At 39.4% G+C, this 15,173-nt stretch overlaps 1 protein-coding gene across 1 annotated transcript; it reads right to left on the bottom strand.

Moving 5' to 3' along the window:
* Nucleotides 1-214: 214 nt before the first annotated feature.
* BLOC1S5 (biogenesis of lysosomal organelles complex 1 subunit 5) lies at nucleotides 215-9,850 on the bottom strand. Its single transcript, XM_066545297.1, has 5 exons — nucleotides 9,703-9,850; nucleotides 8,409-8,491; nucleotides 6,228-6,357; nucleotides 4,516-4,574; nucleotides 215-2,293 (listed from the first exon to the last, which is right to left on the bottom strand). The coding sequence occupies exons 1-5, from the start codon at nucleotides 9,815-9,817 to the stop codon at nucleotides 2,114-2,116; spliced, it is 567 nt and encodes a 188-aa protein (XP_066401394.1). The 5' UTR covers nucleotides 9,818-9,850; the 3' UTR covers nucleotides 215-2,113.
* Nucleotides 9,851-15,173: the final 5,323 nt, after the last annotated feature.

The following is a 15,173-nucleotide window of genomic DNA, read 5'->3' as shown; positions in this document are numbered from 1 at the left end:
AGTTACTAAATGAAATTATTTCAGGAACAGATATTTTTCATTAAGTCCCCACAATGAATAACATTGGCCAAGAGGTAGACAGATTTTCAAGAAGTGTGTTTTCAAATGATCTCCAGTATAAAAGATTCTTCAGCATAAAACATCCTGAAAGAGCAAGACATTTTCAGTGCTAGTACTTATTAAGCTTTAAAAAAAATGAGGAGCACACATCCCAGGTTTTGGAAATACCATTTTATTTTCCAGTGAATATTCAAATGTAACACTTGCATCATTGTTTATCAACCATCAAATTGATGAAATACTAAAACCTACTGCTCCAGTGCACAGTTAATTAGATATCTAAATCTTAATAAAAATTATCAGTGCAAAAATAAAAATTAATTCAGTATGCAGTTAAATGCATTTTGTTAGAAAGATATTTCGGCTTTGAGCACGTATACATCAAATAATCTGGTAAGAGAAGCCAATTCCAGTCTGTGCTCCAAACAAAACTATTCCACACCCAGTTCTAAAGACAGGCAAGAACTAATTTTTTCTTTTTAAATGAAAAGTCTGAGCTTAGTTACAACATTCATCACGGGTACACAAGCTGAGAAATATTACAGAAGTCACTCTCTATTCAGATAGGAGTTGTTCAAAAAAGAGGCTTTCCTATATTTTATGTGTGGGATCCTTTTGAGACATCTATGTTTTTTCCATTCAGAACAGAGAATTAACAACATTCCAGTGTGCCCCAGTGTTGGCAAATCCTCTTTTCAGTCCAGATACACAATGATGATTGATGAAGCTGTTGGGCCCACGGTAGCAGGCAGAACAGCTTGGCAGGAATTCAGTGTTATTGAAAGAAATCTCAAATACTCCTCTACCAACTTTAATCACACTATCAACATGCTGCCAGGAATGGAGCCTTGAAACCAAGCCATAAACCTACACAAGCAACCCTTGTTGGTGTATTACTGCTGCAATACAGGTAAAGTGTAAATTCTGTTTATTTTTACCTGCTTCCATTCTACATTAGACACCAGCTAAATTATGGAAAGATATTTCCTGCACTAACGGTTAGCTTGCAGCAAATTTCATTAAGGTACTACGTCTCATTTTCCTTGGTTAATGAACTGATTGAGTTAACTTCTTCAGTTACACTGATGGTAACTGCAAGTTTGGGATAAAGGAAAGCAGTGCAGGAGAGTATTTCACATATGCTGTAAAAGTTGGTAAGAAAGAAGATCAGTACTACAGGTATTTAACCACTAATCTGCTCATTTGTTATGGTGATAAAGAAACAAAAATCTTCCCTCAATTGCTTCATAAAGTTCTGACAAGCTTATCCTAAGTAAACCAACAGCATGCCAAGTATTTAAGGTAAAATGTACTAGCTACAAAGCTAATACAAAGACTGATATGCTTCTCATGATCACTTTTTTAGCTTGTTTTGGCTTTCCTCAGACCAGTAAAAGAGATGCCTGAGACATTTACAGGGAGAAAAAAGGAATCGTTGACCAAGCTTACCTTACAATTTTTTTGTTAACAAAAACCATTCAAATTGCAACTCTCCTTCATAATACTGAACATTCAACCCAAAAGTTTAAATTACAATTGGATTTAAAACTCTGTTGAGATCTTTCACTGGTTAATCTTCAAAGTAAAATATTCCATAAGACAAGTTTATTTTCTTGAAATCTACAAGCAGAATATAGAGTTTTCCCAGTGAATTCTCAGCTAACTATGGCTGGAATCTATTAACCTACTTTTTGGGAAAGGGCTGTGGCTGCACACCAGGATAGCTGATATTACATTAGTCTCTGTTTTCCCAAATGATACGATACTCTGCCGATGGGAGAGAACTCCAGTTGGCAACTCCCTGAGCTTGATGTAGTCACACAATTTTCAGCTCCAGCTTCCAACAAACAAAGAAATACTGGCATTCCACCTGCCCTGAACCAAAAAAGCATAGATAGGCACTTAAGTTGAAAGTATGCAAAACTTTTCTTCCCGTACCAAGACTGTAGAGGAAATCCTCCTTTTTTCTATCAGCTTCAGCTTTCCAAAAGAACCTCAATTCAAGTCAGAAGCAACTGAGCATGGCACAAATCCAGCATTATTGAAAAAGGTGTTAAAAAGAAGCGTATTTGGCCAGTTCCTTCTCCATCTCAGAATACTGCTCTTTGAGGCGCTCCATAGCCTTTCTGTGCTCTTCATCCACCTCTGCACGTTTGTTCTGCTGCTCTCTCATGAACTCCTCCCAGTGAGCAATGCACTTCTCCTCACGAGCCATCATCTTGTCTGCCTGAAGCTGACAGGAGGAAAATAGGAAGCTTTTAACCATCATTTCCATAGTAAAACAGGGAGGTTAATGAGAGCTACACAATTTAAACTATCTGGAAACTAGCACGAAGACGTATAGAAAGGAGAAACTAAAAAGTAAACATTTTTTTTATAGCCAATCCAAAACAAGTGGTAAAATGTCTGCAATACTATCAGCGTGATTGTATTAGCAATGAGCTATTTATATAAAATATTATAACAGAGATAGTAAATGTTTTGAAACTGGCAGCTAGTGTTCCTGCTTTAGCCAGCTAGCTCTCACTGTGATTAATATCTTCCTTTATAAATAAGTTATTTTTCCCCTCATATTTTCCTACTGCTTGGCTTCTGCTAAATTTAATTCCATTCAGTATCTTATCTTGAAAAAAAAAAGTCTAGATATCTAGAAAAAGAGATCACAGACACATCCAATGCACATGACAAAACACAGTGTAATTCTGTGGATTGCTTGGGAGTTGTATTGACAGTCTGGCCCCCTTATGTTACAAGTGCAGAAGCCAAAATAAACCTAGGCAGTTGTTCTTCCATTTGCTCCATGTCCCAGCAAGACAGAGGATTAATCCTTCTTTTTCTCTCTCCTTTTCAGTGTATCAGCAATAACTGTTTCTTATGTGTGGCATTTTTGTCAACTAAAGGCACTAGGAACCCATTTATGTATTTTTATATCTCTGCTGTTCTTCAAGATCACAGAGCAGGGGCTAAATACACGACTTTTTTCAGTGCAGCTTTTGATACACTTTAACAACATTGTGTCAAGATCCATTTTGTTTGCACCCAATACAGTAACATCTCCTGACAAGATACACAAGCATACACTAACAGTCTGACAGGTACACTACTTTGTATTCAACAGGTTTTGAAACATTGAACTTTTGAAACATTTGAAACTTTTTGACACAATTACACATCACCTACCCAAACCTAGCAATGCTTTCTGCCAAAATCTCATTATTTTTTCAGAACGCTTAATTTCAGAAAAGTAAGGAAAAGGTATTTCTCCTCAAGTGGCCGCACTACAATGACAATTTTTACCTACATTTTTAAAAAAGCTACCTACACATTACTACTCCCATTTGGAAAGTTTCAAGCCAGCAAGTTGTACTATGCAAACTTTAAGAAATGCTATGAATCCTGGATACCTATAACTACTCTTCCACTACATATTAAAAGAGAAAAAAAGAGTGGAAACATCCAGCTAATATTTTTAAAAAAGAACAGTCATTCTTACTAAGTGACTGTTCATTTTCTAAGTTATAAATTTCTTATTAAAGTTTTACTTCAAACAAACAGTAGCAGAACTGTAAGAATTTCCTCCCTCTCTATGAGTATCTACTCTAGTGTCAGACACAAGCAAACTCTGTCAGTGCTCAGACATGTGCTGTTTGCCCAGTACCAGTGCTCAATTGCAACTGGACTGCCCATCTTCATCAGTTGCAAAAAAGGAAAGAAAAACATGACTATCAGCTTACATCCATGAATGCACAGCCTGTTTTGCTTGATAGCCATGGAAATGTCTTTGGTTTTTCCTGAACTAAATTATAATCAACAGCATTTTGCAAGTAAAGAGATAACACAGGAATACAATAAAGAAGTAGGACTGGGAATACATGAAACTAACTTAATGTATAATTTTCCAGGTTTTAGATTCAGAGCACATGTATTTCAAATAAGCAAAGTGTGTAGCCAACTGAAAAGGTTCCAATGATTCGCATGTTCCTATAATATACCTCTTCATTAAATAACCCATCCACAAGTGAAAAAAAACACTTCCTTTTCAACAAGCAATATATATAATATGGTCAATGTTCTCAGCTAACTAGGAAAGATTTACATTTCCATTCTGGTAGGTTAGTAGATGTTTTTTGTTCCACAGAAAATAAGCTTTTTTTTATATTTAAGCTTTCCCTGTATGTGACAAATGTTATAGTCTGAGCTAGGAGGAAAAATAAAGCAAAGGAAATAAAAAAATAGTTTCCATATATCAGGAGATTGTAGAAAGAGTTAGCTAGATCATTAACTTTGCAGTAAGCATTTTATAAGTGCAGAAATCACCCAAAGAGAAGGTTTACTGCCAGTATATAAGGTACAGAAAAATGTTTTTAAGTTTTGCCATGCTGAAGGCAGACAAACTTGCTGTGAAGCACAAAACTCTTAGATCACAAAATAAAAATCCATCCATCTATCCTTTACCTTTCTCGCTTCACACTCCCTCTCTTGGAGTCTATGGATCATAGCATTGGCAGCTTGCACTGAAACAAGAAAATGCAGTAGATCAGTCTGCTGTTGGACATCAAAGAAACTTGCCTGAAAGGGATTTAGAAGATGCAAGGCTGTTGCAAGGTGAAGATTATATTCCACTGTGTCACTTAACTCTGCCAAGAGTCACCTGTACTTGCAGGAAATGCTTCATACTTACAACTTTAACACTTATAAAAGTAAGCAGGCTTATTGCAGAGTTCAACCTTTGTGTGTTCTAGAAGCCAAAAGCAGGAAGGCAGTGAGGTCCTCTTCTGCCCACACTCTTAGTGTTGCTGATGAGCACGAGTGCACTACTCAGCACCTCAGAAGCCATCAAAAACCACTCTCAAGTCAGCAAGTAGAAACAGTTGATCAAACTCTAACTCTTGAATTAGTTGAGGGTTTTTTAAATTTTTTTTCCGCATCAGCTGTGTATAGACTCCACAGGTACAACATCTTTATGCTCTTTAACATCTTTATGAGTCCATCTCTTTTCTCCCTGAGACTAAGCCTGGGAAAACTTGTAAATGGAAATAGGAACTGCATTCCTATGCACTTCCCCTCCCCCCAACACAAGAATTAAATACACTAATTTCCCAAGCAGCAACTGGATGCAGTCCTGGACAACTGGCTCAAGCTGCTGCTGCTCCAGAGGTCCCTTCCCACTTCAACCATTCTGAGATTCCATTACTGAAGATGTAGGGAGTAGCATTGAAGGTTCACCCCAGTTAGATGGTATTAGGATGCCTTGTCTGCATGACTAAATTTTAAGTTTCAATGTTTTCCTGCAATCCTTTTGGTGTGGAAAGCACCATCTACCATTTGCTATTCTGCATATGCCAGATGCCATATAAATAGGAAATTAAATGCTTATACAGGAAATTATAAGCTTATAGGAAATTAAATGCTTATACAACATGCTACACAAATTGTAACAAAATCCACAGTGGCATGTTTCAACTGCATAAATTCGGCAGCTAAAGCTGTGTACCCACACTCTCTTAGAATCTCTAAGAGAAGAATCTCTCTTTTGAAAAAGCCATCCTGCTAAACGAGTAAGGGGAAAAAAAGCACATTTAAAAACTAGTATAAATTTCAAACATTCTTCTAAAATCTGAGCAGTAAAGAAATATATTAATAAGGATGGAACTAAAATTAGCATGCAATTACTAATACTCCCCAATTTGTGACTGAATAATAGTAATAATAATAATAATAAATTTCATAGCTATACAGCAGAAAGTTTTAAAGGATTTAAGGGAGACAGTATTATGCACTCCTGTTGGAAAATTAAGAAACTTGAAGTTCACATCACAGCATGGTTGCAACAAACCAGGAAACTGAAACTTTTGTCCATGGCATTAGTCAATGTAGAACACTGTTTCCAAGTGAACAGGAAAAGAATGAGCTGAAATAGCTTCTACTTAAACCAACAAAAAACTCTAGTGTAATCTTAACAAGAGCTGATTAGCTGGACTACCAAGTATCACAAAACGTCCCTGTTGTTTCCTTTTCAAAGTTGCACAGAAGTGAGAACAAAGCACATAAAGAATAGAAAATTACACAAGAGTGGCAATTTTTTAACAGATTATATTTTGAATCCAAACTACTTAAATTACTCCTCAAAATGATACATCAAGAGCAATAAGAAGCAACCTGCTTACATCTCTTGAAGGTTTCACTCAAATTGTCCTGCATTGCCTGCTCACACTTTGGAAGAACACGTTCATTTGCATCAAAGATCGTATTTTTGAGATTTTCAAGTACTCGCAGCTCTCGGAGGCCACGTTTTTCCTGCCACAAAAATGAAAGAAAGTGAGTGGCTAGCAAGGAATTCCACTTCACAAATTAGAGATGGTTTCCCAGTTGATAAACTAATAGCTTTATCTCAAAGACTAGACCATTGTCTATGGAAGTGTTACTCTACTTATTTAACGACAAAGATAAAATTGCCAAAAAAAGACAGCAATGCTCCATTCTTCACATTAAAATACAAAAAATCCTCTGAATGACTCCTCTGGCCCTTGTGAGAAAAGACAGTATCAACTATTTATACACTGTGGGGAAAAATGTCCTGTTTTGTATAGATAATTTACAGATCTCTAAAACAACAGAGAGCAACAGAGCTTGAAAGCATTTCATTTTTATAACTCAGTTGGTTACTGAGAAATAACATAGTAGTGATTCTGCTTGCTTGATGTCTGACCTTCCATATTAAGTATGGCAGGAGGTGAAAACAACGCAAGTGAAATTGTTTTAACTGAAATAAAGCAATGAAATTGACTAAAAAATAATATAACACAGCTCTTCTAGATCACTACTCATCATGATTAATTACAAGTACAGCTAGATCTTGTTTTATTGTCTAAATTTACAAAATAATCTATTTTTCTGAAGCCACGGCACTATTCCCACTCTGAATTTCATCAGCATTTTACTTTAGATAAAAACTCTACATAAACAAAAAATACTCTATCACATGAAGTGGGACAGGGATCACCACGTCTGTTTTAAAACTTCGGAAACAGAGCACAAGCAAGCAAAAGTCCTTAATTATACAGGCTCCAGATTTCCTGAATGCAAATCTCTATTCCTTGCACACTAGGTGCCAATCATTGAAAAAATAAACACATATCTCAAAGTTAGAAACAAGTGGAATTTTTGGGTGCCAGTAGTCCTAACCCCACTTAAAAGAAATTCTAGATTGCAAAAATTTAAATAATCCTCTACTTTGCTATTTTCCCCCCATAAAAGTATAAAGCAGTAACTAAATTTAAAAAAAAGATCTAAGAGTTAAGAAGTTTTATTATATTAAGTTTGTCTAAGAAACAGAACAAGACTTCAGGTGAAACGAGACAAATACATGAATCATCAACCTATATATACAAGTTCTAATTTTGTCCATGAGTTTAATATTTTCCTTCCTATGGAATGACATTTAAAACTACTTACTGTATCCTACAGCTTAGTTAGGGAAAGCAGAGAAAAGAAATAACTTCTGACTCTCAAGCCCATATGATAAAGACCTGATGAGAGTTTATTTCATATCCACATTTTGCTAAACCAGCAGAGACAAAATAGACCTGCTTGAAATATAAACTACAATCTAGGTTGTGGGGGGTGAGGGGGAAGGACACTTTAATGTCATTCAAATCAGGTCTGCATACTGGAATTTTGAGGTGTAGCTGCATTTTCAGTTACATTTTTAAATTCCACATTCTGTAAGAAAGAAAATCTATAGAGAAACAGCCTTTTGCTGGCAGAAGATTCCAATTTTCTAAACTTTTGCTGCCATCTTGTGGAAACCAAATTATACTTTCCAGGCAAAACAGGTAATCAATTTTTAATGATTTTATTGCTTTGCACAAAGTGTTCCTCTTCTCTTCCAGCAGCATAAGTTTCTCTTGTGTAATGAAAAAAAAAAAATATATATATATATAACTGTGCTAATTGAACCCAGCTGAGGCATAAAGTAGCTTCTCAAAGAGATGTAAATCCACACTGGCCAACAATACTTTCCTTGAACCAACTGGATTTCTCTAAGATGTTAGGACTATATTATTCTCTAACATGAATATTATTGACAGTCTTCTGCAGGAAAAAAAAAAAAACAACAACCAAAAAAGCATATGTTCTTTTCAAAAGTTTTAAAAGAAAAAGACCTAAATTACTGCCTTGTTTGCTAAAGATGCAGACATATACTACAGGTTTGTTATTTTTGGAAAAAAAAATCCATGTCAAGCCTTTTTGAAGAAAGTTATGTATCTAGTATGATTTCTAAAAAGATGCTAAAGCTGTTCAAAGTTTCAGACCCTGCCAGCATCCAATAAGATACAAATACTTACTTCAAATTCTTTAACAAAGTAACGTATTTCTCCCTGAATTACTGGTCGGTGATCCAGCAGTCTTGAATAGACTTCCCCAACATCTAGAAGATTAATGAAAGACAGAATTTTAGTTTTTCTCTCACTCTCACACCAGGCAACACAACACATGCAGCACACTGTACCTCAGTGTGAGGAAAGACTATTGCTCACCAAGTACATACAAAACCAATAGAGCACCAGAACAGAATTTTCAGGGTAACCTATGTATCCAGCAAATGGCCAGCTTAGATAAAACACAACAAACCAGATTCCAAAGACACCTTTCACTATTCCAGATGCCAAAGACACCTTTCTGGAAGGTGAACACTCTCCTCTGCAGCTCAACACCCTTTGTCTCAATTCCCTTTCTCCTCAGTACAGCTTCCATATCTGATTTTTACTACTGGTAAAAGACCAGAGCTAAACACCGCAGCTTAACAGAGATCCACAGACTAAGTGTGGGAGTCTTCTGCAGCAAGAGACAGGAGGAATCCTCACTACAAAGGAAAATTGTCAGCATTTTCTTGTATTCTAGGGCCAGACTTGAAACTGAGTCTTAGAAAAGAGTATTTACTATTTAAATATATGTGGAGAAACAGGCTCGCCTGTTACAAAGAAAAAGCCTGCTAAATTGAAAAGCACTCTGAGAGCATAGCAAATACTGTTTCAAGAAATATACAATGTAGTCCTAAAAAAAGACTTTAAGATGGCACTGCCATCTAAAGGATGCGTCCTCCTGCCCTATCTGATGGACCTGCCCTGTGGCTCTACTGTATCCACCTGTGTTTGTTCAACACCCTGAATCCCAGCACGTTCCAAACGGTGCAGAACGATAATTTAGAAATTCGGGAAAATCATGACTGCAGTAAATAACGCATGGGCTGAGTACGAACGGTTCAGAGCGCAGATTAACCACGACAAAACTTGGGTGAACAAGACCAAAAGTAAGAACTTCCCAGGAAACTCCATGCCCGTGGCAAGAGGCTCGGTGGCCGACTCGTCTCCCCGAAAAAAACCCACAGAGACACCCAGGTTTCCAGTTCGGAGAGACGAGAGCCAGCTAAGCCTGCCAGGTGTCGAGCTTTAAACCCCAGCACACGCCCCGCACCTCGGAGGGCTGGCGGGCGCTGGAATCCCGGAGAGAGCGGGACCGGTCCTGGGGGTCCCGGCACACTGCGGCCGCTCCCGGGGCCCTGGGCTGTCTCTCCGCCGCTGCCGCGGGGTTACACAGCGGGCTCGGCGCCTCCGCGGGCCCGCACCGCTCCCTCCTTACCCTTGATGATGGGCTGGATCGGGGACCCGGCGGCCGGAGAGTCCCGTCTCCTGTCGGCGGGCGGCGGGGCCGCCGCGCTGCCGCGGCCGGGGGACGCGGGGCCGGCCCCGCTCATGGCTCTCGGCGGCCCCCGGGCAGCGCAGCCCGGGCCGCCCCGGCCCTGGCCCGGCCTCCGTCCCTTGCCGCAGCGCTTCCGCCGAGCCCGCTGCCGCGCCGTGAGCTCATCGCGGCGCGCCGGCCGCGGCGGCGGAACCGCCCCCAAGGAGCTCCGAGCGCTCCCGAACCTGCGGGCCCGGGGGCGGCTCCTGTGGGGGAAGAGACGCGCACGGGTCCGGAGAGGGGCGGGGAGGGCATGGCCTGAGGAGGGCTTGAGAGAGCTGCGGGTGTTTAGCGTGAGGCAGAGGAGGCTCAGGAGAGACCTTACCGCTCTCCACAAACGCCAGAAAGGAGGCTGTAACCAGGTGGAGTCAGTCGCTTCTCCCGGGTAATCAGTGACAGGACAGGAGGACATGGCCTCAGGGTGTGTCTGGGGATGTTCAGGTTGGACATCAGGAGGAATTTCCCCACAGAAAGGGTGATTAGACACTGCAATGGGCTGCCCCGGGAGGTGGTGGAGTCACCATTCCTGGAGGTGTTTGAGGAAAGATTGGACGCCAGTGGCGCTTGGTCTAGTTGGCATGGTGGTGTTTAGTCATAGGTAGAATTCGATGATCTCAGAGGTTTTTTCCAATCTAATTGATTCTCTGATTCAGTAATTATAGTACAAGACATACATTAGCCCTGTTTGCTTCTAGGTGCAGCAAACATGAATAACAACTGCTGGACACATGGGCTACAAATAAACAAAAACCAAATGAACAAATAAAAAAGAGCAGCAGACTCTTTTTACAACTATTAAAAAAAGCAAAAAATGATGTAAAATCCCTGTACATTTATTTTAAAATATTTTCAGAGTACAAGAGACACTCTCAGTATGAGAAAGACTTGTAGCTCTTCAATGGAGAGCCACAAAACTGATAGGGGACTGGAGCATTTTTTACAATGAAAGGCTGAGGGAACTGGACTTGTTCAGCAATGAGAAGAAACACTTGAGAGGGAACCTTAGCAATGTCTATCAGTATCTGAAGGGAGGGTAACAAGAGGATGGAGCCAGGCTCTTCTTGGTGCCTATTGCCAAGCAATAGGACAAGAGGCCATGGGCAGAAACTGATGCACAGGAAATTCCATCTGAATATGAGGAAGAAGTTTTTTACTGTGCAGGTGACTGAGCACTAGAACAGATTGTCCAGAGAGGTTGTGGAGTCTCCCTCCCTGGAGATACTTTAATACCTTCTGGATGCAATAGTGTACCAAGTGCTCTGGGATGACCCTGAGTGGGGAGGTTGGACCAGATGAGCCACCGTGGTCCCTTCCAACCCGACCCATCCTGTGATTCTGTGAGACCATTAGGATATTTTCAATATACTTCCCCTCCTTCTTGGCCACTTATAAATTACGGTATATTAACTTCTGTTTGTGACATTTTTCTTCCTGCTACTCAATAAACTCAATTTCTAGAACAGGTTGATTCTATTTAGGCCACTGCATCTAAGTTTGTTTCTTCTTTTACACATTTTTTTTTTTAATCTGCAATACATACCACACTTCTCAGTATCATTGTATGGTCAATAAAGAATAAATTAGACCACAAATTCTGCTACAGCTACTGCAGCCTTCAGTGTCCCGAAGGCTTCCTTCCTACCTGGAATACCAGAAAGGTGCCAGTTTAGCTGGAACAATTACTAGTTTATTAGCAGAAAACAGGACTAGTATGTATTCTTTGTTAGAAATTAGTTCTGCCCATGTTCTACTCTGCATAGCTTTTATAAATGGGAGCAATTGTGTAGCTCAGGAAAAGGGAGACTTTTTAAAAGCTATCAGAATTGACACAAAATTATTCTATTATTAAATCCTGTGCCACATCATAAAAGCTTGGAAACTGCTCATGGAAATTATTATATGGGTTTTTTTGACAATGTCTATAATCTTCTAAACTCAGGCTTAAAAATGAGTTAATTGGTTTTGTTGTAACAATCTCCCCCAAAATCAGGCTAAATATAGCTGGAACCTCTCTAAATAATAAAATGACTTCTTACGTTGGGAAGTAAGTTCAATACTTCAACTAACATTATTATTAAATTTAGGATAAGTATATAATGTAAATAGTTTTTCACTCCTTCACTGTTACATAGTCTGTAAGTATTACATTAATTAGGCAATTAGTAAATATAAGAATTACTTCAAAAATAGTTCATTTGTACATTATTTATTTCCTAAAAGTGACCAGCTATTGCAACCTGTAAATTAGTATTTTTCACTTGAATCCAAAACATGTAAGCATTTGACAATCACCAGTAAATGCTAGTCATGCTCATATATTAATAATATCTGCAGGATATTCCAGCTGGCTTAATCATCACTACTAGTTTAGGCTAGAATTGTTCGGATCTTAATTTTACCCATTCCAGCTTAGCTGCCATTCTTTCATAGCCTCTCAGACAAGTTATTTGCCCCTCTAAACCCTATGCTCCAGCTTTTTATTTGTTAAGGAAATCCTGTAGTTAAGCAGCATTGTAACTACTGCATTTCTAGGAAAGAGTTTTTACATCATGACTAATGTCAGGTTCAGAATTATGGGACTGCAACAAGGGCAAATCCTGTGACAGATAGTTCCATTGGTTTCTAGGACAACTGTTCTGAAACCATTCTTCCTTTGTTTGAATAATATTATTTTTTGCTTTTTTTTTTCTTTTTGCCTTTTTTTTTAAAGAATATGCTATTTGTTGTATTTATGCCTGGTTTTGTTTTTTGTTCCCCTGCTTACTCTCATAGCCCAGTCGAGCTTATTTTCAAAACATATTTTAAAGAAATTAAGGAGGACTTAAAGAGGTGATGGCTATAAAAAGACAATACTTGTGGCGCCCCTAACCTGTCAGTTTGTAGAAAGTAGCCATCGAGTCACAAAAATATGGAAATAGCTATGGCTTGCAGCATGAAAATCAACATATGTAGTCATCATGTATTTTTTTGGAAGATAGGCTAAACAACCTCTGTCATTTTTGCCGTGCAATGGAACCCGCTTTCTCTTTTAGGGATCACCCTGCCACTTCCCATTAGCATTAGCAGCACTCTGAATTGCAGAATCTTCAGCTGAACGTGCCGAGTCCTGTCATTTCCCCCACAGGCTGTCTGGCGATGATAATCCACGAAAGGATTATTTCATCCAAGTGGCGGTGTCCTAGTCAAATGCCGGCAACAGGCAGGAAAACCCAAACCTGTTGAGGCAGACATCTGCCCAGATGGGAGGAATCGGAGCGACGGCCCTTAAGAGGGCGAGGCGGGGGACATACTTTGTGCCAGCAGAATAAGTCCATGGGCTGCACCCGTGATGGGAGAGCAAGACCATGATGGTGATGGCTGGAAGTTTGCGGGCTGCGATGCCGATGCTGGCCAAAGCAGGCCCCGGGCTGCGCTCTTTGGAGCAGTGCCGTGTCACATTAGCCGGGCGGCCCCTGCGTTTGATGCTCAACCTGGACAGACAGGCCTGCCAGGCAGAAACTGCTCAGGCAGATGATGCTGGGGAGGACAAAAATTATCCAGCGCAAGACTGAGAAGACAGATGACACCCAGCAGGAACAGCAAGCCAAATCTGCAGAATCCACAATGCAGCTGGCTAGCCTGGGGCCACCTGCCTCTTTGAAGAGGAATAGACATCACCTACGAGCTGTCAAATTAGATCACCAGCCTGAAAATGCTGAAAGAGATTTAGTTCTTCCAACAGAGAAGGGAAAGTTTAATGGATGAAAATCTTCCTAAAGGGGCCAAGGTAGTGTGGGAGGGGAAAGGGGAATCCTTCAGATGCAGCAACAATGAAAAATTAATCACCTCCTGCCTGCCTTCAGAGTGAGAGATGGGATGTGTGGTGTTCTGTGGCAGCCACGCTGGCTGTAGTCACTACCAGCGTGGAAAATAAAGGCCACGCCTGCAGGAACGTGTACAGAGCAGCAACAAGTAATGCTTGCTACAAAATCGATCCCCCTTTCCAAATCTGTGATATGTTTATGTTGCCCGGAGCTGGGCTCTGAGGTATGATACATCTCACATTCAAGACATGAAGCAGTGGGATACAAAGGCCCAGTCTGAATCTGAAAACTCTGCAAAGCAAGAGGTGCATGGTGGCATTTCCCCTTTAATTTCCTTTGCAATATAATTCCAGCACAAAGAAAATGTGTGTAATCAAAGTCAATTTTGATAAATAAATAGAAAAAAAAAATTAAGATTAGCAAGTGAGTAAGCATGTGCTCAGGTGTATGGTGAATATGAAACCTGGCATCTGCATCAGGGACAGCAGTAGCATGATCCAATTATAGATGCAAAGAAGAAATACTGCTCTTAGGGGGAAAATATTAAATGTAGCAATCCATTAAGCAGCTGCATCACTGCAATTACACTTTGAAGTTAAAGACTGTGAAACGCACCAAAGATTAAAAGAGGTGATAATATTAAAAACCAAAAGGGGAAAAAATCAAATAGGCCTACTGATCTCTCCTTCTAGCCAAAAAAAAAAAAAATCAAAAAGATAGAAAAAAATTACATACTAGGTTCTGTATATACATACAATTGTAAAATCAATTTGTGGCCATACCAAGCAAATCTACTTGAAAAATCTACTCCCAATTTCAACATTCATGTAGCAGACAAACCATAAATCACCTGCAGAGATGCAAACAAGATGCTAGCAGATCAGAAAGAATGTGAACCCTGACTTCTGAATAGAAGAGCTTACACTGGATTTCTTAATAATGATTTTATAGTTCTATCTATTATTTTCATCTCTCTCAGCTAATCACTTTTTAAGTACTTTGTCCTCTTCCAAATCAACATCTGTGTTTTGATCATCTTTTGTTTTTTTAACCAAGCAGAAAATAAAAGATAGCTAAGTTCTACTACTCTTTCATCTGTTATGTTATTAGGGTGTATTTCACAAAGCCACTTCTAAGACACATTTTCACATAAAATAATGAATATAAAATAATGTCTTATTTGCATTGCAAAGTACATCTACATTAAACCTTACTTAAAGCGTCTCAGCTCCCTGCAAGTAACCCAGGATCCACACCCACATTGAAGGGTCCAGATTAATCTTCCATCAGCTATAATTGAAATTAATGTGTGTGTATGCGTGTGAGAGTGAAACAAAGTGAAGTTATAGAATTATCTTATCCAGATATTCCAAAGCTGTAGCACCTATTGGGAAGTCTAAGGTGCACCTCACCTTAAAAATCAGTTCCCCATTTTGAGGCCTATGTGCTTCCAAAGATTCAGCCAGTAGCACAAAATTCTTGAGAGAAGGTCTACTTTAATTTACAAATGTTTTGAAGAGGGCTGGATAGACCATAGAGAAGGAATACAAGATAGAAAAGATTAAAAAT

Source organism: Molothrus aeneus, chromosome 1 (genome assembly GCF_037042795.1).
Source record: "Molothrus aeneus isolate 106 chromosome 1, BPBGC_Maene_1.0, whole genome shotgun sequence".
Lineage (NCBI taxonomy): Eukaryota > Metazoa > Chordata > Aves > Passeriformes > Icteridae > Molothrus > Molothrus aeneus.
This window is presented reverse-complemented; position numbering and strand designations above follow the sequence as displayed.